At 57.2% G+C, this 22,412-nt stretch overlaps 1 protein-coding gene across 5 annotated transcripts in view; it reads right to left on the reverse strand.

The window, feature by feature from the left end:
• Positions 1–257: 257 nt before the first annotated feature.
• Positions 258–22,412, reverse strand: part of MYO18B (myosin XVIIIB) — a 55,902-nt gene continuing 33,747 nt past the window's right edge. For 2 of the 5 annotated variants that reach the window (XM_072024232.1, XM_038187523.2), the window contains exons 35-44: positions 20,396–20,509; positions 20,014–20,130; positions 19,382–19,465; positions 18,203–18,340; positions 17,450–17,635; positions 10,790–10,923; positions 9,639–9,680; positions 9,104–9,265; positions 1,563–2,857; positions 258–464 (exon numbers count right to left, since the gene is read on the reverse strand). In XM_072024232.1, the coding sequence (XP_071880333.1) occupies positions 1,564–2,857; positions 9,104–9,265; positions 9,639–9,680; positions 10,790–10,923; positions 17,450–17,635; positions 18,203–18,340; positions 19,382–19,465; positions 20,014–20,130; positions 20,396–20,509 (2,271 nt within the window). In that variant the 3' untranslated portion in view covers positions 258–464; position 1,563. Of the gene's footprint in view, positions 465–489; positions 975–1,562; positions 2,858–9,103; positions 9,266–9,638; positions 9,681–10,789; positions 10,924–17,449; positions 17,636–18,202; positions 18,341–19,381; positions 19,466–20,013; positions 20,131–20,395; positions 20,510–22,412 lie in introns of those variants that run through there. The other 3 variants (XM_072024231.1, XM_072024233.1, XM_072024234.1) reach the window with 3 other exon arrangements.

The raw sequence follows: 22,412 nt of genomic DNA on the forward strand, positions 1-22,412 counted from the left end.
GACAAGGAAAGTGCTTCTTGCTGCAATGGCTTGGCTTAAATTAGAAAGAAATATGAGGAATCCAAAAGGCAAGGCAAAATGCTGAATCCTGCCCAATTCGCCTTAAAAATGCTGCTCCAAGGTGCGCACGGGGCTGTGCACCCCGGTGTGACCCTTCTAGCCAAGTGCTGATGGGGACAGTCATGCATTTACCCGTATCGTGCCACAAACACCTGACACATGAGGCTGTGGCTCGTCTAGGAAAGAGAAGGCTTGGGTCAAAGAAGCAAATCCTTTATTGTGTAAAAACCAAGCAGAGACGGGAACGCAGCCTCCCTCCACAACAGGCACCACATCGCTGTCCTTGGTGTCGGGGGACGTGGGCAGGTGTCCCAGCAGGCAGGAGCTGGGGAACCTCGGCCATGCCCAGCTTCAAATACGAATGGAATTATAAAAGCTTCAGATACAGTCTCAGCTTCTGGAAACTAAAAATAGAAGAAAAACTTACACAGGGAGTGAGATCCTGCAACGTGCTCTTCACCACGCAGCTCGGTTTGACCAGCCCTCATGCTCCGCTCTGCTGGCACTGCATTTCACACCCAGCCCCAAAAGCATCCTTTGGCTGTTTTGCTTAACTCCGAGCAGTGCACAGTGGGGTGAGACACCTCGGGCAGCCGAGCGACTGCAGGAGAAAAGTTCTTCACCCCATGGCTTACCCCGAGCACACCCACAATGACACGAAATAGACCGGGAGTGCATAGAAACCAGTATGTAATTAAACCCAAAAGGGTCTCATCAGGTGTAAAACCATCTCCTGGCTTTTGGGGAGCCGCTTTCAGTCCCTGCTTTAATTACATTTCCCATCTGATGCCCCAGCTAAATGTGGGGCAGCATTCTGCCTGGTGGCAGCTCCTTGCTTGGGTGAGGGGCCGGTGAGTGCAGCTCGCTGCGCCAGGCTGCGCTGAGTGGGACACTCATTATGCAAATGTTGCTTCCTGGAAAGAAATGCTTTATTAACACATGCTCCCTCCTTGTGTTGGCTTAGTCAATTTGGTCACAGCTTGACACCCAATAAGTTCATCTAAAGGCAACGGTTTTACAAAATGTTTTTCTAATCTATTTTAAACACTTAATTACAGTTGCGGTGCATTCATTAGGGACTTCGCTTTCAAACCTGGATTGCAGCAATAAATCCTGATTCTCCAAGTGTCAGTTGTAATCCAAAAATTGGATCCAAGTGGTTGTCACAGACAATTGCTAACTACAAGATGTGAGCCTGACAAAGCCGAGCTGCCACCTCTGGGGGGGGGGTGACCTTCGGTGTCGAGGCGAGGCAAATTTCAAGCTCAGCAGACAAGCACAGCCACAGGGCTGAGCGCCCAGACAGCGGGATGTGTCTGTGGGGTTGTGTGGCAGGAGCTAGGGGACGGTGTTTTTGGGAAGTCTGGGGGAGAACAGTGGGCACCCTGTGGTGTCGGGGCAGCATGGGCTGGAGGGCAGCAGCTCAGGGGTGACCCTGCCATCGCCACTCTGTGCTCAGGGCACCCAGGGGCTGGGCACATCTCACAGATTCAGGTGATTACCTCACTCTTTTCCGAGGTACTTCCTCATGATGCTGCTCACGTCATCCTCCTTCCCTTCTGCCTCTGCTCGGAGGTTCTCCACGTTGCTTTCGGTGGTGCCTTTGCCGCTGCAGCCCTCCCCATCCAGCCTCCACGGCCGGCGCTTGATGCTGTCGGCGCTCCTGGAGGAGCGGACGGAGCCCGAGGAGGAGTCGGAGTCGGAGAGGGTGCCAGTGTCCCCCCCAGGGGCCAGGCCGGGCTGCACCGTGCTCCTGCTCCTGGAGGAGGCCGAGCCACCCGCGATGGCCTCGTCCTCGAAGCGGACGGTCAGGGGCCGGTGGCCGTCCCGTCTGTCCCTGCCGGGCTTGGCCAGGCTGCTCGTGGAGCGGGATTTCCGGATGGCCGGGAGGAATTCGTCCAGGTCAGGGCCAGTTCTCCTCTCGAAGCTGAGGGTGGGCATCTTCCAGCCACTGGGGTCGTCCCCCTGCCCCTCGCCCAGCCCGGGGCTGGACCGTGCGCTCCGACAGCTCAGGGAGGCCCAGCCCGATGCCTCCCCTCCTTCCTCCGCTGATGGCTCCAGGCAGCTCCTCCACGGCCTCGTCCGGGGCACCCCGAGTGGCTCCATCCCTGCGGCTGCCGAGCTGAGGCCACGGCCGGAGCTGCCCAGGGAGAGCAGAAGGGAATCACAGGAGCCGAATTTGGAGGCTCTTCTCAGCACCGGGGAGCGTGCCGGCTCCCCCATCTCTGCCGGCTCCCAGGCCATGCTCCGCAGGCTGCTGGAGCGCAGGAGGCTGCTGCCGGCTCCGCCGCTTGCCCCGGGCTGATCCGTGCTCAAGTCCCCCGGGGTCTCGGCCACCTCTGGGTGCACCCGGCAGCGCCGCAGGGCAGCGGCACCGGTGGTGCGGTAGATGGGGAGGGCAGGGGTGTCCTCCAGCTGCAGCGGGCCCTGCCCCCTCTCTGCTCCCCTTCTCCTGCGCAGCTCCCCCACGTAGTCAGAGAGCGCGGCCGAGGCGCTGGGCAGCGGGGAGCACGCACCCCTCAGCACCGGAGGAGATGCTGGGCTGGGGGTCCTCCCCTCCAGGGCGGGCGAGAGCCCCCGCCGCGGCACCAGGGGGGACCTCGCTCCTGCTTTATCCCCTGGCTGCTTTGGGCCTGCCAGATCCTCTTCATTTGCGGGAGGCTTTCCGTATTCCCGTCTTCTAGCACCGAGCAAAGGACTCGCAGCCGTCCCCAGGTCCCCAGCATCAACAGACCTCGTGGTGCTCAGCGAAGAGCCCGGCCGGGTGGGTGCTGGCTCTGCCGTGTCTCTGCTCCCCCTAAACGACAGAGAGCCACGTGAGTTTAAGCAGCGTGGTTTCCACTAAGCATAATGTCATTCAGCAAGGCCATGCGTGAGCGGCAAAAAGCTGACATTTGCACGGTAATCTCCAAATAAACTCTCATTGCAGCATCGAGAAGTTCAGCAGTGACCGAAGATTTTATCTTAAATAACTCTGAGCAAACCAAAGCAGCTGACTCCATGGCACAAAGTGTACGGCATCACCAACCTCAGCTCTGCCAAAGCAACAAACACCTCCAAAAATCCTTCCTTCCTGTCAGCTTATAGCAAAATAGAGGACTTCTTTTGTTTCTGCCCAAACCAAAGATTATTCTCAAATTCACAGAGCAGCCTGAATACCTCTTAATATTACCGTAGGTCATGTTGCACCAGTGCTCCTCGGGGAAGGAAAAACCACCAGGAACTGCAGGAGCAGAACCAACGCCCAGCCCCAGGCAGAGCACAAGCCGAGGGACGAGCTCCTTCCACGTGGGGATGGAGCAGGATTTGCTTTGCAAAGAGGGGCTCTGAGCATGAGCTGGGCAGGGGCTGGCAGAGCAGCCCGGCAGCTCTCCACCCAGCAGCACAGATTTCCTCTCCAAGCAAATGCAGTTTGGGGGAAAATCTGCTCTTTGAAGAGCAGCTGTCAGCAGTGAGCCTGATGGTGCGGGGCTGGAAGCTCACCCTGCAAGCAGTGGCACTGCGAATGGCAGGAACCGCGGGGGTGCTGTGCGCTCAGCGGTGAGGAGCTGCTCTGCCCGCTCTGCCCCTGAAACACAGCCCTCACCCCGGCGGGCCCACGGGGTTGTAAGCAGGAGCGTGGTGCTACACTGGGGATGGCATCGGCACGGCACATATGGCTCCGGCAGCCTGCACTGAGCGCAGACGTCGAGCAGCAGAAAGGGCAACACCACCGCCCACCGCCACCACCTCATGACACGGCACGTCCCCGGGGAACGTCCCCACAGGCACCACGGATGCTGAATTCCTTCTCCAGGAGACAGATCTTGGTGCCTGCAGGCTGTGAAAGGGCTGTTCTGCTCCAAGCCCATCCCTGTCCTTGCAGACCTGATGCTCAGAGGTGGGGAGGGGGCTTCACTCACTGTCTTGGTGTCACCAGTGACACCGAGCCCCGGCTGTGACACTTTGCGCGCTCACCCCATCACCTACGTTGGCGTGAAGGGCTGAAGAAATGGATTTCCTGCCTGTGCCACTGCAGGGAAAGGCAAAGGGCTGCTTTGCCAGGGCACGTCTGAAATAAAGCCGACGCTCTGCAGCGCTGCGCAGTGTGTAATTTTAGCTCAATGATAGCCAGTTACTATCTATAGGCTGCTCGCTCTCAGCCGCGTGCCGGTGAGACGGGGAGCGCGGGCGCCCACCAGCACCGCAGGTTGGCAGGGGCTGAGCCCGCTGCTGGGAGCCCCTCGGCACCGCCTGGCTCTCACTCAGCCAGAAAGCACCCGGGGGGACCAGGACCTGGAAAGGCTTCCTGGGTCCAAGTGTGTCTGGCACCAAAAAGGAGAGAAAAAGAGAGGGAAGCATGGGGTGAAGCAGCAGAACCTAAATGCAAACAGCTCTCCGGGAGGTGAGCAGGCTGCGATGTGCAGGATGTGTCAGGTTTTCCATCAGCAGGAGGAAAGCATCCTGCCCAGGGAAAGGCTCGCGTCGCCATGGGAACGGGGTGAGAGTGGATAATCCCAGCGACAACACGGGACAAGCTCAGCTCGGGCTCTGCTGACCCGTGAAATCATTTACACGCCGAGACAAACTCCGTGGCGGCCAAGGGGAAGGGACTGCAGCCGCCGGAGGGGAACGGAGCTGCTGCAGGTCCCCTCGGTCCCCGGCGCCTGCTGGGCTGCATGCCCACAGCTCTCCAGCGGCCCCACACTGCTCGGGTATCCCACCTGGAGAGAATTAAGCACAGGGCTCATCTCCTGCAAGGAATGCAGCAGCCTCCAGGGCTCACCGCGCTGCTGTGCCCAGTGCCACTGAAGTGTCCAGCTGAGTAATGGCTGGAGACGTTTTGGTAACGCTGGTTTTTAGCATCCTAAATCGCATCCCACCTAAATAACGGGTGTAAACCTTCCGAGAGAATATGGAAGTTGCTCCAGTCATTCCCCGTGTTTGCAAACAGTGCTGCATGGCCGGCTTTCATAAATTAAACAGTCAGCTTCGATACCTTCCTTTGTTTTTTTAAGACCGAGATAAAAGTGAAGTGAGGAGGGAAGGAGCACTAATGGACTGTGAACACCGCCAGCTCGCACTCGGCAATTTACTGTCCTGCTCAGCGTGACGGGCAGTTCCTCGTTTTACGGAGATCTTTGGAGCCTGCAGTGGAGCAAAGGCAGCGAGCAGGAGCCCTGCGCCCAGCCCCAGCACCGGGCCAGGTCCCGGCACAAGGGGCCGCATCCACCCCGTGCTCAGACCCCTGCCCCCAGCAGAAGGGCTGAAGCTGAAGACCCCCCCCAGGCAGTGAAGCACCGTGCGAGGGGAAGCGCCGCAGGATTTCTCAGCTTTTGGCACTTTTCCTCTTTCTTTCCAGCACCCACAACACTCGAGTCCTTCCAGCAGAAGCTGTTAACGCTTCCCTCACAGGAAGCAGCGCTGCCAAAACCGGGGGGGTGCCACCAAAAAGTCCATCCTGGAGACCAGAATATCACGTTATTCTTCTCTCCAGGAGAACGTGGATGAGGCAGGGGGGCTGGGGGGCTGTTTTGCAGGGGCTGCCCGGCTTTGTGCCCACTGGAGACCCCCAAGCCCTGGGCACCCCCCCCTCAGTGCTTTGTCCCCAGGCTCCTGCCCTCAGCGTCCTGCTGCAGCCTCCACTGCTGCGTGCCCTGGGGCCTCAGGGGCACGGAAATTACACCTCATTTTCTGTTAATTACCTTCTGCAAAATGAGGGGCACAAATGCAAGCCAGCCCCTTCCTGCAACAGCTCCCCTCCAGCCACGCATCCCGAACCAGGGGCTGATGTGCAACCAACGGCTCCTAGGGCTCAGGACAGCATCCCTGCATCCCCGGCCTTTGCTGCCTCACGTGGTGCTCCCCAACCCTTTTGGGGTGGTGGGGGATGCTGTGGGAGGTGGGATGGGCGGGCGTGCTGCAAAGCAAACCCCGCTCGTCGCCCCGCTGCCGGGAAGGCGGCTTTCCTAAGGCTCAGGGCCCAATGCAGAGCTCTGAAGGCATCTGCGAGCCAAAAGGAACTCTGTAATATGCCATTCACACCAAAGCAAATGACATACAACAATAATTAGTGAAGATTACACAGCAATTAACATGATTACAATTATGGTAGTTGAAATAATTTATACAATAAAATCCGCACATGCACTGCAACACATGACCAGGGATAAAAGTGGAGCTCGGATGCTTTTCCTGGGAGCTCATAAATAAAGCCAAGACAACTCCATTTCAGGGAGAGAGAAGAAATTGGCCTAATTTCTGACAGAAGAGGATTTTCTCATCGCGCCGTCATCTACAGAACAGCTCCCAGTTCTAATATAACCATTTGCTTTGACGCCGTACCGCTTCCAGACAAGCGTGGCACATCCCAGCAGCCGGGTACCTGGGGTCCAGGTTTCGGGGATGAGGACAGAAGGGGAAATGCCTGGAGCCCGCCAGCAGAGCTGCCACCTCTCCCCAGGCCATATCAGCCCCACAGAGCCTGGGCAGCCCCACGGGGATAGCAGCAGCACCAGGGCACGCCGGGGCTGTGGGTGCTGTGGGGTGCGAGCACCTTTAGGGTCCTCCAGCTCCCCTGCCTGCACCTGGGGTCCGGCTGCCACGACCTGCCTGGCGAGAGGCAGGATTAATGTATTAAGTTCTGGGTTTGCTTCCTAATAAAAAACGGAAGGTTTCTCCGTCTCTGCTGTGTGTCATATTTATTGAGGCTTAGCTCTGCTGTCCAACATTTTGTACAAGCATTTAAATAGCAGAGAATTAAAGAAAACGTTAATCAAATCTCTCGTTTCTGTGCACGACGCTGACGATAATAGCCTTATATTCTTTCCTCTGGCTTTTGACAGCTGTTTGTTCAGGAAATATCCCATATGTACTACAGAGAAGCAAGTGCTAGGCAGATTCATTTTTCATTACTGGGTGCTTGTGTAAGACAAAGGAATCTTAATAAGGAAGAGCTCGTTTCGCTGATCTCGTTTTTATTACCTACCGGTCTCATCTTCTGTTTGTTTGCATTTCATACAGCCTCCTCTCTAATGTTTCCATCTTAGATTAGCGAAGCCAAACACAGCTCCCACACTGGGATTTGCAATTTGCCTTCTCACTAACCCCAGGACAGAGCCAGATTGTCACATTATTTCCAGGTCTAGGTACAAATTTCCTTTCTCAATGGCCGTGGTCGGCCCAGCAAGTTATTTTTATTAATCCCCAAGCCTACAAACCTGCCCTTTCATTATAAATCCAGCGCACTTTAGCTCAGAGACATGATACAAGCCCTAACTCCTGACTCACTGCCACGCACTTACAAGCACGGTTGGGTCACTCGGACCAGCAGACCCCAAAAGGTGCTGGGGGACGGGGAGGAACCGCTGCTGGGGGGTGCTGGGGAGCTCCCAGTCACCTCGTGCCCTGCTCCCAGCCCTGCTCCAAGCCCTGCCTTCTCCCAGCACTGGGCAGGCTGCTCCAGCCTATGCAAGGTATCTGCTGCCAGGGGACTTGCTCTTCAGAAAATTAATTCTGGCAATAGTTAGCTATTTTACTGTACAAAGCCACGGCACGCAGCGAGGACAGACCTTTCCGGAATGAGAGCAGGGAGATTAATGCTAATGTCTGCAACGAGCGGCAGCCGGAGAGCTGCATCTGCATGGACTTCCTACCCGTAAAGCACACACTGACAGGGACCAGGTGGGCACCAGGAGGACACCAAGAGCCCTGGCAGTGGCTCCTGCCCAGCCCCTGCCACCACGCGTCCCTGCCGTGGCACAGCACGGAGCTGAGCCCCAGTGGTTTGGCCACGCGAGTGCTCGGCCACTCTGCAGCTTGCTCAGAGCCCGGCAGCATCGCCACCAAAAATTAACATATTTCATATTAAAACTGTGTAAATGCAGACTGCTTCCTCGGTAGCGAAAAGTGAGCATATGGCGTACAAATCCTCAAATAGGCTGCATCGCCTCTTTAAATTATCTCTAGAGAATACATCAAGGGATATTTTACTGCTTGAAGCATGTTTTTGATGTAGTGGCTTTCATCTGGCGTTTCCCTGATCCTGGCGTGGCAGCGACTACCTTCCTTGATTTGATGCTGCGACCTCGAGCCCCGCGGTTCCCCCGCTCCCTCCTGCCCACCGCCGTGCTCCTCGCTGCGCCGCAGGACCTGCTGCACCAAACCGGGTTTGTTCCCCTCCCTTCTCCCTCCTCAGCCCCATACCCGCTGCACCAGGACACCCACAGAAGGGGGAACCCACGGCAGGGTCCGTGTGCTGCCCGGCAGTGCCTCTGCCATCTCACAGCAGCCACCCATGCTGCTCTCAGCCCTTGGGGCTCCTTCGCTGCCCCCCAAGCACCTTCACAATACACAAACTTGAAAAATGATTGCAAATGTTGGTCATGGCGCCTTGCAAGCCCTAAGCCACCCAAAGCCTTTTTTCAGCTGGAGTGGCCCAACCGCAGGCTGTGTGCCATGGCAGATATTTTCCTCGCAGAGCAAGTATTAAAGAACTAATAACATAAGGCTCTTGCTAAACTGTTTGGGCTGATCCACCAGCAGTGTTTGCAAATTGATTTTTTCCCCCTTAATATCCTTAAAGATATCTTAGCTGGAAGGGAAAATTACGGTGAAATCAACAGATGCCACCAGATGTGTGTGACCGTGAGGTTTACGGGGAGAGAAGATCAGCGCCAGCAGCCCTGGGGCCAGGCTGTGCTCTGCGTGGGGACGGAGCCACAGGGGACACTGGTGTCACCAAGGGACCAGCCCTGGGGCTCCAACACCCAGCCCTGCTCCCTGGGCCACCTCCAGCAGGGCTCTGCTGGCTGCACACCCCAGGCTCCGTGCCCATGCGCATGGCTCTGCAGGATGCTGCCCACCCCAAAACCCACCCTAGAGCTGCACCAGCCCAGCGAGCACCCAGAGCCCGCACCTCACCGCAGGGTGCTGGCTTCTCCTCCCCTCCCCACATTGCAATCCACTGGAGCTGACACCCAGAGCCAGTGGTTTCCCCAGAGGAGAGCTGTGTGGGGCTCCCCCCAGGCTGCTGCTGCCCGCCGTGCCCACGGCAGCCCCTTACCTCGGGCCCTGGGTGCTGCGGCTCCCGATGGACTGCGCCGAGAGGCTCCCGGCCATGCTGGCACCCGTCGGGGACGACCAGCCCGCAGACGAGCCCAGCCAGGAGCGGATGCTTTCTGCAGGCTCCAAGCTCAGAACGGAGCCGACACTGGAGCAGGCATCCCTGCGGGGAGAGGAGAGAGGACAGGAGAGCCTTTGTTAGTGCCGGGAGGGGGCTGGGGGTCCCTGACCCCAACTGATCCCTGACTGCTCCAGCTGGGGGCTGGATGGAGCCCTTTGGGGTCTCTGTTTCCCTCCCAGGCTGCAGAGCAGCCCAACGTGCCCCACTGCAGCCCAGCAGGCACAAGCAGAGTGCCCAGGGAGAGCGCAACCGTCAGGGGCACACGGGGCACATGGAGCTGGCACAGAAGCCAGTCCGTCCACATGGGGTGGGAGCATGGAGCACATGGTGGCACATGGTGGCACACACACAGCCATCACCGACAGCCCTGTGTGGGCACCACGCCTGTGGCCAGCAGCTCCGAGGGCTCACTCACGTCTCCCTCCTGGAGCACAGCGTGTCCCGCGCCGTCTGCACGCTGCAAGCAAAGGGCAGTAGGGTCAGGCACAGACCAAAACCTTTCCAGAGGAACCACGTCAGAGCTTGGTGCCAACGTGGGGGAGCAGGGCTGTGCGGAGCAGCAGGATCACCAAGCCACCCCCCAGGCAGGGGACAAACTTGGTGACAAGGGGACAATGTCGCCGGCCTCGAGCTGGTGACATTGCAGAGACCCTGCCCCCAGGGCTCGTGGCTGCAGGACGTGCCATCAGGCATCGTGTGTGCTGCTGAAGGGTGAAGCAGAACCCATCGCTTTTCCCAAATGCAGCAGCTGAGGATGTCCCTGCCGGGAAGCGCTTCTCACCTCTGCAATGTGTCAATTGTATTGGAAATCTTTTTTTTTTTTTTTTTTTTTTTTATGAAGGAGTGAATTTCTGAGCTCATGGTTTCTCGCTCACCCTTCCCTGGTTTAATCACTGCATAAAGAAAAATCTCTTCTCACAGCATGATGACAAGCACATCCCTGCCATTTTTTAAAAGTGTATTTATCTACTTTGTCTCCATTTATCAGGATGCCCCTTTAGCAGTGTAGCAGAGGGGAAAATTGGAGGGCTGTGGACACAACAGCTGAAAAATTCAATAGAATACTTTTCCCATTTTTTCCTAGTAAATTCTTCCACCTAATGTGCCCAGCTGCATTGATTCCTCCAGGCCCCCCAGCTTCTGTGGCTGAACAAAGCCAGGTTTTCTGATCGATAAATGCAGCAACAGAGCACCTGCTGCATGGACACCGCAGCCTGGGGACACCCACGGGCCCTGCTGAGCCCAGGAAGGGGAAGGCACAAACCAGGGGTGGTTTCTGCACTGCAGGAAGGGGCAGCGGGCACCTCTGTGCCTCCCTGGCACGCCAGCCCTGCAGGGAACAGGGGGCTGCTCTGTGATCTGGGCCTTCTCCATCCTTTCTGCTTCTCTTAAGCTGGGCCACACGAGATGATTTCAAGGGTGACACTTTTTCATGTGACCCTTTATCAGTGCGAAGTGACTTGTTCATAAACACGCTCTTAAGCCAAAACGCTGCCTCTCCTGCAGGGGTGCAGTCCTGCTGTGCCCTCCCCAGCGCCAGCACCCCGCCTGACCCCGCAGCCTCACCTCTCGGCGTCGCTCTCGTCGCTGGCGCGCAGCTCCTCCAGGGCCAGCTGCAGGTCGGCGATGCGCCGGATGGCGGTGCCCAGGTCTGCCTGCAGCCCCTGCCGTGCCGCCGCCACCTCGGCCAGCTGCTGCTCCTGCGGGACCGCACGGGGTCAGTGCCAGCCCCGACCCTACACCCACCACCAGACCCCTCCGTTGTGTTGCCGTGGTGTGCCAAGCCTCCAGCGCGCCCGTGCCATCTTGCACATGGGGATGGGTGAGCAAAGCTGAAGGGACACCCCCAAGGGACACCCCCACCACATCACTGACCCTCACCCCCACAAGAGAAGGCTAAAGATGATGAGCAAACACTAACGAGCTTGGGGCAGAACGTAAGGAGTGCCCAACAGTTGTTGTGCAGAAAGCTGTGGTTATGTCCACACGGGGGGCCCTTGGTTTTAGATGCGTATCACCCCAAATCCAAATGTAAGCCAAATATCTCAAATGGCCAAAGGCGATATCAAAAGGTAACACCTCCCCCTGCGCGGAACATCCCAAAGGGCTGGGACTGGGAGCACCGGGCTCTGGGGACAGCTCGGGGGCACAGACCATGGGGGCACAGACTGCAGGAGGCTCCTGGGGCACCCCCTGCCCACACACACCATGCACCTGCTTAGAAACAAAGCCCTTTCCAGAAACGCTGCTGGTTTATAAGAAAGACAGGAGCTTCATTTATAATTCACACTGCAGGAGGAGAAGCAGGGAAGCAGCACCGCAGGCCGGCAGCGCCCGCAGCCTCGTGGCGCACCAGGGATGCCCAACCCGGTGCTCGCCGCTGAGCCTGCGGGGGCCGAGCTCCCCCCTTGGATCTGACTGCCAGGCTTTGCCGAGCGCAGCCACGAGGAAGTCTCGGTGCCGTTTTCTAAAACCATCACACGGCAGAGAGAAAAAGAGAGCGAGCGCAAGCTGCAAATTCAACTTGATTGAAGCTGCCAGCTGTAAAATTGCCATCTCGGTGGTGACAAGGTGAGAGATGATTTGCAGCGCAGGCTGCGACAGGCCACGGTGCAGGAGCCAGCAGACTGTCAGAGTAAATAATGGAAGCCCCGGTATCACCGTGCGCCCAGGCCCGAGGGGAAGAGCACTGCAGTTCATAAAAACATGCAAAGAAGGATCCCAGTTATGGTCGCGCAGCATCACAGTTGCTTCTGGAAAGGCACCAACATTGGGAAAAACCTGAAGGCTGCCAAGAAGCTTTCTGAAATTCGGTGCTTCCAAGCCGTGCACTTCCCTCCCCACTCATACAGTGCAGGGGTGTGGAAGGCTGGGCTCAGCCGCGGGAGCTGCTCCGAGGCAGCGGGGTTGGTCCTGCCCAGCAGGGACACCGCCGTGCCGGGGGCTCGGGAGGGGGCACACAGGGGAGAGGCTGGCCCCTGAGCAGAGCCAGCCCCACACAGAGCAAAACCCAAATTTTGGCTGGCGACGTGCCTGTGTTCAGCTATTTGCAACCGCAAGAGCCGGCAGTAAAACAACTGCTGGATAAAAAGCCCAAGTCTTCAGACACGCTGATAAGAGCCTCTATTGAACTAATTCCTCAGCTCCACGATACGGCTCCAATTAAACACAGTTCACTGCCTGCATTTAATTCCTCTCTCCCATTCTGCTGCTGTTAACCTGAGGCTGCCTGGCGCGGAGGCAGCCCTGCACACGCCGTGCCCCCAGCCCCGCTCCTCGGCTGCTGAGGGGCAAAACCCCACAGCCCTGCGGCTCCTGCCCAGTGTGAACATAGGGCTGAGAATTCCTGCTCCTAAACCAGAGCAGGCAGGGCTCGAGCACAGTGGTGTTGCTAAAACAGACTCCTTGCAGCACCATCACCACCACCATCACCGTGGGTACAGGGGCTGAGCACACACAAAGGGAAGCACCGTTCACAGTCAGGGAATAATTTGGGACTGCTCCACACGTGTTTGCTGCTGAGGGACTTGTAGGGGTCTGTGCACATGGATCTGCAGCGAGACTGCGTGGGGAGGAGAAACCACTGCATCTCCGTGCCCTGCCTTTCTGCAGGACTTCGCGAGAAGATGCTGGGGCTGGCAGGAGCCCACCGAGGGGATGAGGCAGCGTGGGGGGGCTGTGACCCCAGGACCACGTCCGCAGCTGCCAGCACCCGCTGGGTGTCCAGCCCCGTGGCACCCACTGCTCACTGGCGCTCACCCCTATCCACTGTAACATGCTGTCAGCTGCAGAAAAAGGGCCTTTTAACCCTTTTTTCTTAAAATCAAGCACAAAGTAGCTGTACCCTATGATTGTCTCAAGGAAGGGAATAATTACTTCAATATAATTACATTTAAAATGCAAAAAATTATCTTCATTATACAAACCAAGAATAAACGCCCCAGCGTCAGGCCGCAGTTATCCCAGCCAGCTATTAGACACCTCTGCCATGTGTTGTTTCAATCTAAATGGAAATTCAGGAGGCATTGCACTTTTCATACAGCGACTGGCCTGAACGCTAACGTTCAGGAAGAGCCTCTGAGCGCCGCTGCCTTTTTGTCTCCTCTCAGCAGAAAAAGGAAAAGAAAGAAAAAAAAAAAAAGGGGGGGGAACACATTTACTGAGAAAATCCCAGCCTGCTCGCCAGCCTCTGACAAAGCCCTGGCACTGCCCAGGAGAGAAAGCGCAGGGAAACCGAGCGAAAGCTGCGGGGAGACCTGGGGAGATGAAAGGCAGCGTGTGGCTGATCCTGCCGGTGTTCATCGCTCACGGCCCGTTATCCCAGCGCCCTGCTGCTGGTGGATGTGGATCCTGGACAGGAGCAGTGCTGAGGAACACGAATGGGGCTGGGAGAGGAAGGGGAGAGGAAGGGGAGCCACGGGGAGGGGCTGCACCTGGCCAGGCTGAAGGCTGGAGCAGCCCCCTGCTGCTGCCCGGCTGGGGAGTAAGGCGGTGATTTCCTGATTCTATGAGATTTGGGACCTGTTGGATTTTTTCCCTGACTCTTTATGAGATTTGGTCCCTATCGACTCTCCGGCAGCCACAGGGACCTAACCCTCTGACCCTCCTCACACCCCAGGCTTTGCTCTCATTGCATCCCTGCAGAAGGCTTTCCCAAACCTCCTTTCTCAAGGATTTCTTTTCCGTCTAATTTTGTCTCAGAGGCATTTGAAGGTAAGTTCAGAAGCGATAAGCAGCAACAGCAGTGAAATATTGATGGGGCCGTGAGGGATGCCGAGCCAGGCAGCAGCGAGCAGCAGGCGCCGCGGCCCCGCCGCCTGTGTTTGTGTTTGCGGTTTGGCTGTCACAACACAACCTCTGCGAGCTCCCACCCGCCCGAAGTGAAGTGTAATCTAATTAGCCCAATTTGGATGGCTGCTATCTGAATAACTTAGCGTACACCTGCAGCATTCATCAGTCATTATTATTTTTAATTAAGCAATTAACTTGCAGCTTTTCGGAAAGTTTGATGCAACAAGATTTCCGCGGCTGCGGTCTCGAGCGGGACGGGGTGCGTCCTGCACCCAGCCACCAGCAGCACCTGGAAGTGCTGTGAGCAGCCAGGAGTGCTGATGATTTCCTGGACAATTTACTGCTTTAATGGCAAAACAGAAATCACCCACCCGCTGCACGACACAGCTAATTAGCAGAGCTCTCGCTCCTCCGTCACCCAGCCTCACCTCCAGGGGCCGGCTCCCTTTGATTATCTTCTCGTTGCACTTAGCCAAAGTGATCAGCTCTTAAAGACAAGAGCAGCGCTGCGAGACCCCCGGTCTGGGGGCTGCTGGGGGCCCTGCTGGGAGCTCGGGGTTTGGCTGGGGCAGGCAGCGTTCTCGGCCGCTATCGCAAGCAGCTCCCATTTTCAGCTTCACTGGAAATGCCACAAACCAGCTAAAGGTTGCAAATAAAAAAATCATAAATATCAGGCTCTACTATGCTACACCACGCTGGACTGCGTGGTGATAGCAGGGCTGTGATTACAAAGGGCATCTCCCATCAAAGGGACCATAAAAAGATTATTTACACTGCGACTCTCACCTTCAAAAAACGAACCAAAACCCCGTGCGAAGAATATTTTAACACCTGTACTTTGATTTTCAGTAGAAGTAGTTAATTATTATGCTGATGAATTTCACAGCTTCATTAAAGACACCTCCTTTAAGAGGAGGATGGGGGCACCCCCCCAGCTCTGGTGCTGTCTCCAGAGCACTGAAGCCACCAGGCACCATGCCCAGCACCCGGCACCTCCCTGCCCAAATCCCGGCCGCAGCGAGGGCAGCTGGTGCCTGTGCCAGCCCCCGCCCCATCCTTCCCCACACCACACAGGGCAGCTCACCAGGAGGCTCGTGTCAGGAAAAGCACAAATGCGTGTGCATTCGTGATGAGCAGAGAGCGCAGGGTTTGTTTTCACACTCCCCAGGACTTGGAAATCCATCCCCTGCCCCTTGCCACGGCTCGGGCTCTGCCAGCTGGGTGCAGCCGTGCACGCTCCGGGTGTCAGCACAGCAGCTGAGAGACCAGGAGCTGCTGCAGGCTCAGAGCCAGGCTGTGTAGGAAGAGGAGGTACAGCTCCACGGGAGAAATTCAGGACATGCAACCGAAGCAAAGACGGAGACAACCGGGGCCAAGTACTACCCCCTCGGTTAGAAAACATGCAGCCCTCCCTGCGACGGCACAGGGCTTGGAAAGCATTCAAACCCCATTCTTCCTACAAAATTCATAAGGCAGAGCCATCTGCCTGGCAGCCAGCTCTCCAGCTCCCATCCCTGGGCTGTATTTTCCCCGCTGTCTGTGAATGTCGGGAGCACAAGGCAGCTTCTGCCTCCCAACTGCCCAAAGTGGGTCAAAAATGAGGGAGGAATGGGAACGGGAGTTCTGAGCCCAGCCGGAGGCATGGGGGTGGTGGGACAGCAACAGTCCTTGTGGTAATAGGATTTAACGTGCCTCCACCTCTGATAAATGAGAGCCATTAGAATAAAAACCCTACGTACAGACATCAGCTCTTGGGACCTGGGAAGCCAGACCAGTTCCTAATCCCACCTGAGTAACAAACCGTCCCGCCGGGTGTTTCTCAAGCCCTGGCAGTGCCTGGCAAGTGCACAGCCTCACCACTGCTTATTTAAATAAAACAAAATCGTTAGGTGCAGACCACGACTTAAGTAATGTTAAGTGAATAATTCATGCGGTATCTATAATAGATGGGGGATTTAGCAGGAGCAGGGCTGTAAGTGGCTCTGTATGAACTATTGATGCTCCCTGCCTGGCACAGCTGCAATCACAGCTCTCTGTGATGCTTACAGGAGTGCTGGTAGGAGCGTGGGCTGAGCAATGCCTCCGCTGCTGGGAACGTTGTGGGGCCACCAGAGCAGCCAGGGCTGGCCTGAGGCATCCCCGGGACCTCCTCTCCTGCTCCCTCCAATGCCGGTAACCCCAGTCGCCTGCCTGGCTGGATTCAGCCAGCCCCCATTTGCCCCTGAGCTTGTCTGTTTGTGCCATGCTCCTGGGAGCTCCCTCAGGCTCCCTGCAAACTTGGGGGACAGAAGCATAAGATGACCGAGCATCTTGCTGCACCCAACATCCACATCCCCATGTAAAACATTCCGAAAGCCTCTAAAGACACATGCACAAATACAGGGGGTCTCCAGCACGCCGGGCTCAGGCTGGCAGAGCAGGGACAAAGCCTGGCTGTGGTGTGCGCAGTAATTTGCTCCAAAGCAGCGCTCCCTTCAGAACGGCTCGCAGCCTCGGGGGGAACTAAATGGCGAGCTCCCCTTGATTGTTAAATAAAAGATTATTGATAAAATAACTGCTTCTAATGCGGCTGTCTCGCTAGCCGAAATGCAATATCTTTCAATTACTGCTTGGAAGCAAGGCTTTCCTTTTGTTTACTGGAAAATACCAACATGAAAAGAGCTGCCGGGAGAGGAGCGTACAGCGAAGGTGAAGCTATTTCTGCCGCACTCCTGATCTGCCTGGGGCTTTGCGCAGGGAGAGCAGCCTCACTGCCTGTCCGTGGGCTCACTGCCTGTCCGTGGGCTCACTGCCTGTCCGTGGGCTCACCGTCTCCGTGCAGAGCAGCACAGCGGGGCTGGGCACATCGAGGGGCACTGCCCTGTGCCGGGCGCTCTCCCCGTTGCAGCTCTCCCCCAGAAAAGCAGCAGGAGCTGGGCGCCTGCTCAGCATTTGCTAGAGATGAGCAGGAGAAGCAGTTTGCTTCCTGGAACAAAACAGAGAGCAGAGAGACTGCCCAGCCCTGCCTGCCCAGCTGGGGAGAAATGGAAAGCGAGGAGTCGCAGTGACAGTTTTGGTTCGATGTTTTGAGGCTGCGGGGGATGAGAAGCCATCCTCTGCTCCCGCGGTGAGCCCGGAGCTCCCCAGCTCCACTCGCTGCAGCCCAGACCTGGCGTGCTCTGCATCCCTTGGAGGGCTGGGACCACCACTTCCACAGCTCCCTGACCTCCCGGGGGAGCAGGGCTGGGAGGACACCGCTCGCCCTGCAGCAGCACATGGAGACGTGCACGGCCCGGGTTTCCCTGAGCCCCCATCCCAGAGCAGCCAAGCTGGACAAGCCCTGGTCTGGGGGGTGCAGGAGGGCAGGGGGGCGAGGAGGGCCTGGCAAAGCAAAGGCTGCCTGAAACTGTGCATTTTTGGCAGGACAAAGGGGCCCGTGGGACAGCACCCCCTTACCAGTTCCACGCGCCGGCGGCTGGACTCCAGTTCCCTTTGCACCAGCTCGTTCATGTCCGCCTTCATCTCCTCCATCCTCCTCTGGTAGTACTTGGTGCTCTCCTTCTCCCGTGCCTCCGACTCGGCCGCCTTCTCCAGCTCCTCGCCCATCTTGATGATGCTGTCCCGCAAGCGCAGCACCAGCACCTGGGGAGGCAGCATGGGGTAGAGCCAGGGAGATGCAGGTGGGGAGCCAGGAAGCTCTCCGAGAGCGCTCAGCGACGTGGGGAGCGCTCCCTGCCTGACCATGATGGACCACTGGAGCTACTTCCTTCACCCCGAGTTTGTTTGGGCAGTGCAATCCGGGGAAGGAGTGACAGCAAAACCATCTCCTGGGGTGCCAGCACCCACACTGATTTATGGGCACAGTGAAATTTTTGGACAGAGCCTGATGCCCTGGGGTCCGCCTGGTGCTCAGGGCAGGGGGTGGCTGTCAGGAGGGTGCTGGGATGGCATCTGGAGGCCGGGGCTGTATTCTCCTCTGGGTGTTTATAGCACGGGATCACTGTTGCTTTTTAATAAACACCACGACAGGTATGAATAATGACAGCAGCATGAAACCTGCAGGCCCTCAGCAAGCACAGAGCGTGGGGCAGGATGAGCCAAGACCCCAGCTGTGAGCACCGCCGTCCCCTCGCCCCTTCCCGGTGCGGGTGTCACCGCGTCCACCTCTCGTGCTGAACCACGTCCCCGGGGCCCCGTGCCTGGCCGTACCTCGAAACGCTTCATCTGCACGGCCTGGCAGTCCAGGCGGCTCTCCAGGTCGCGGATGTGGGCCTCCTGCCGGCTGATGACCGCGCGCTCGGCCGGGCGCTGCTCCAAGCGCGCTGCGCTCGCCTGTGCCGCCCGCAGCTGGGGGGACACGCGTCAAAACCGCCCCCGCCAGCACCATGCCTGTCCCCTCCCTCAACAGTACCCACACCGAGACCTCTGCGGCCACCCCAGCTCCCCTCTAAATACAAAATGAATGCCTGGGACCTGGCGTGCGCGGCCAGGCACGTCGGGAAAATATTGCCTGAAGCTCCCTGAAGGATTCCCTCGTGCTCGTGCTGTGCAATAAATGCATGACACTAGCATGTACTTTTGAAAGAAAAATGTTCCAGCAGGATGGCGCTCGTCTGGGTTTCTTTTGCTTTTCTCTTCTCAGCAAATTCTTTGAGGACAGCAGGCATAAAAATTCACAATTTATGTGCAAAGCTGCCTGCACTGAGTTTTTTCTCCAGCCGTTACACCGAGATCTCCCAGGCAAGCTGCCCTGCTTTTAGCAGCCCTGGAACAAGCTTGGTTCTGATTTTATATTTGACCTAGAACCAGGGGAATTTGTCATCTGTTATCTGGCCTATCTTTACAGCACAATACTCTCCGCCTCGGAGTGAGCGAGTGCTATCTCCGATTCCTGGGCAGCTTAGCCACGCTCCAATAAAGCACTTAACTTAATGGGATTACTCATGTGGTGAAAATTAATGCATGCGCTCCAGGACAGCGGGGCAGCCGCAGCGCTGAGGCAGAGCAGCACCCAACCATGCCACCCCAGGGCAGCCCCGGCCACAAGCCCACTTCTCCCCCAGCCCCACGGAGGAGCTGAAGGTCCCTGTCCTGAGAGCCACGCAGGGGAAAACCTTCTCCACCCCCAGGCAGTGGCTGGCAGAGCCGTGCAGCCCCAGCACACGTGTGTGCCCCAGCCCCAGGGCTGCACCTTGCAGGGCACACACATTAGCAAGAGAAGAGGAACCGGCCTGTTTTATGGAGGAGAAATTGCTTTGTGACACCTCGGTGGAGACTTGGTCTGACTGTGGCCATGGGGATGGCATCCCACTGCCTGGTGCCATGCGGCTCGCTGGGCGCAGGGATCTTGCTGCTGAGCTCAGCGCAGGATAGCTGGGGAGGAATTACCTTCTCCTGGAGGCTCTGCTTTTCCTTCTTTGCATCCTCCACCTGCGTCTGTAGCTCCTGGATCTGTGCGATGTCTGTTGCAGACTGGGGAAACAGAGAGCCTGGTGGTGGAAGCAGCCCCGGGGCCTGGAGCAGCGCGCAGGCACCCGAGGTGTTGCAGGTGCTTGTGCCACCTCCCCAGCAGGGGCTGCTTCTCCCTGCACAGCCTTGCCTGAATGCCTCTTCCCTCATTTTTCAGAACAAATACTGCAGGACAGGCCAGAACCCTCTCGTCTAGCCCATTTCTGCCCTCAAGGTGCTTCCAGACCCCGTTCCCCAGCTCCGTAGCAGCCCTGCAGGGTATCAGGTACCAGGCTGTGCGCTCTCAGCCTCACCAGCCTGACCCCACGGCTGCCCCCCCGGGAGCCTTGGGGTCCCTCAGCTCCACGTACAACCCTTTGGGAGAGGCTGCCCAAGTCTGAGCGTTATGCAGAGAGCCACAGGGCTGTCTGTCAGCACTTTTTAAGCTCTGCATGAGAAAATGGCAAAGAAAGAATAGAAAAAGATCCAGAGAGCGATGCTCCAGGATGCTGCGGGATTTTCCCTGCCGGGGAGGGGGATGCTGCAGAGCCTCCCCACCCAGCAGCTCCTACCTGTGCGATCAGGGCCTTGTGCTTCGCCATGAGCTCGTTCAGATCCTCCTGGTCCTCATCGACACGCCGCAGGAGGTCGGCTCTCTCGTGCTGCAGCTGGGACAGCTGCTCGTCCGCCTGCGGGAGCGGAGCGGGGCCTCGAGTCGTGGGGGGGACCCACCTCAAAACACACCCCACTGGGGGGTCCGTGACACCCCCTGCCCAGCTCCCCCAACCCGGTGGAGCTGCACGGGGAGATGAGGGGACGCTGTGCGCTTTTAGCCCTTTTATCCACCCATTAAGGGACCCGGGGGCTGTTCACCAAGGAGGCTGTGTGATTTGGGGTTATTGCTACCACGCATCCCGCGGGGGTGGGACCGCGCCGCTGCCCTGCCCCACGCACCAGGGTCTTGTTTCTGCTGAGGGTCTCCAGCTCCGCGTGCAGGTTCTCCAGCTGCAGGGCTGTCGCCTGCTGGCACCTCTGGGCCTCCGCACACCTCGCCTCGCTCTCCTCCAGCTGTGACAGGGGGAGGTGATGATTGCACGAGCCCTCGGTGCGTGCCGAAACCCTGCCTGTTTGCACTGCACCCCCAGAGCGTGTCCCCTGCTCGCACACATCAAAATTCAGCCTTTTAAAATCCGTGCTTCTGCTCAGACTGCCTGGTTCTGCTTTACAATGGAAACTTTCCCCAGGCAGCAGCCGCGGTGCTGCGAGAGGAGAGCTCCCCATGTGCCCGAGCGCCCGGCCGCACGCAGGCACCCTTCTTGCGGGTAGGGCACGCACCGCACACCCCCTCCGCCTTGGCGGGGTAGAGCTGGGATCATTAATTTGCAAAATGATGTGAATTACATGTAACTCCTGATTAGAGCAATTCACGATTGGGAGTTTTCAAATGGGCTTTTCACGTAGCATAAATTGCATTTGCAAATACAGATGAAATACCACGGTTATGAATGCGAACTCGCTCTCGGTTTTTATAGCTCAGCCATTAAAACTACAATGATCTTAAGTGGGCTGGAAACAGCTGGAAGATGCAGCATCATCCCCCAAACACACCGCTGAGACGGAGGAACTTACGTGGGTTGTACCTGAACATGCAGTTCCTTGCCTTGCTCACTCAGGTTCCTTTTGTTTACCAGAAGGGAAACGCAAACCCAACACCTGCTGCTCGTTTCCCCTGCCTGCTCCCCGTTTGTCCAGGGAACGCAGGGCTCAAGTGCAGGTGAGGACACTGCCACAATTTTAAGCCATTTTCTCAGGGAATGTTTCACCTGTCTTTTGCTATTCCCTCCCTTTAAAATAAATAAATAAATAAACGGGGGGATTATGAAGTTCTGGAGCAACCCCCAGTTCACTTCCCTCAGCAGTCTGGGGCGAGACCCTTGGAGAAGGGAAGCAGGTAACTTGCTTCCTCAGAGCTGTCTGCAACGCGATGCTCCAGCACGGGGGCTTCGAGCAGCTGGAATCCTGCAGAGCAGCTGTGGGAAGTGGTCCCTGTGTCCCAGCTCAGCCCACTCGGTTGGGTTGCCCATGCAGGCCATGCACAGAGCTGCTCTTGCGAGGACACGCGGCGTGCGCCCTGCTCGCTCCCCCGGCTGAAGAACAGCTTTGTGTTTTGCATAAAGCTCAGGAGGCAGGGACTGAAATTACCCAAGCGACAGCTTCTAGGAGACATTAAGAGTCAGAGATTTCCAGGGAATGCTAGCTTGTGCCACAAAAGGAGCCCCAAGGCCAACAACAGCACCTGCCCCCAGCTCCCCTGCTGCAGGCATTTCATTCTCTCATTCACATCCTGCACACACGTGTCCTGCAGCACTCTGCCCTCGAGCTCACCATGGGAAGACCAAAACCCACCAGCAGCATGGCCCTAAGTGCTTCAGCGAACAGAAACGCCTGAGATCGTGCCCTGTGTTACCACGTGGTGAGCACAGGGAAATCCCACAGCGTGGGACAGGAGGCACCCCGAGCCCCCAGTGCCGCCAGGCGCTCAGCTCACACAGCAGCTCCGCATCCAGGGCTTTCCCACATTTTTCCAGCTTTTCCCTGGGCCTGGTCATTCCCCTGCCCCGATTCCACAAATGCTCCGGACAGTTTAATCAGAGAGAAACTCATCTCTGGGCCTCCCATTAAATACCAGCTTCTCTTTCACTTCATGCAATGGAATTTTCCCACTTGGGAAGAATAAACTGAAACTCTCCCCAAAATGCATAATGTATGAATGGAACAACATTAGTTTGTTGTGCTACGCCATCTGTTAAATACCTGCGTAAAATGGGTGCTTCAGCCTTATTAAGAAACAATGCTCTACTTTCAGACCATATGGGTTTTGATTAACGGAAATGTAGCATTTTAGCGACATTTTCGTTCTTGCAGGGCTTTGTGGGCTGGTGGTAGGATGTATCGGATTCTGAGAACCTCA

The sequence above is a fragment of the Anas platyrhynchos genome, chromosome 16, assembly GCF_047663525.1.
Source record: "Anas platyrhynchos isolate ZD024472 breed Pekin duck chromosome 16, IASCAAS_PekinDuck_T2T, whole genome shotgun sequence".
NCBI lineage: Eukaryota > Metazoa > Chordata > Aves > Anseriformes > Anatidae > Anas > Anas platyrhynchos.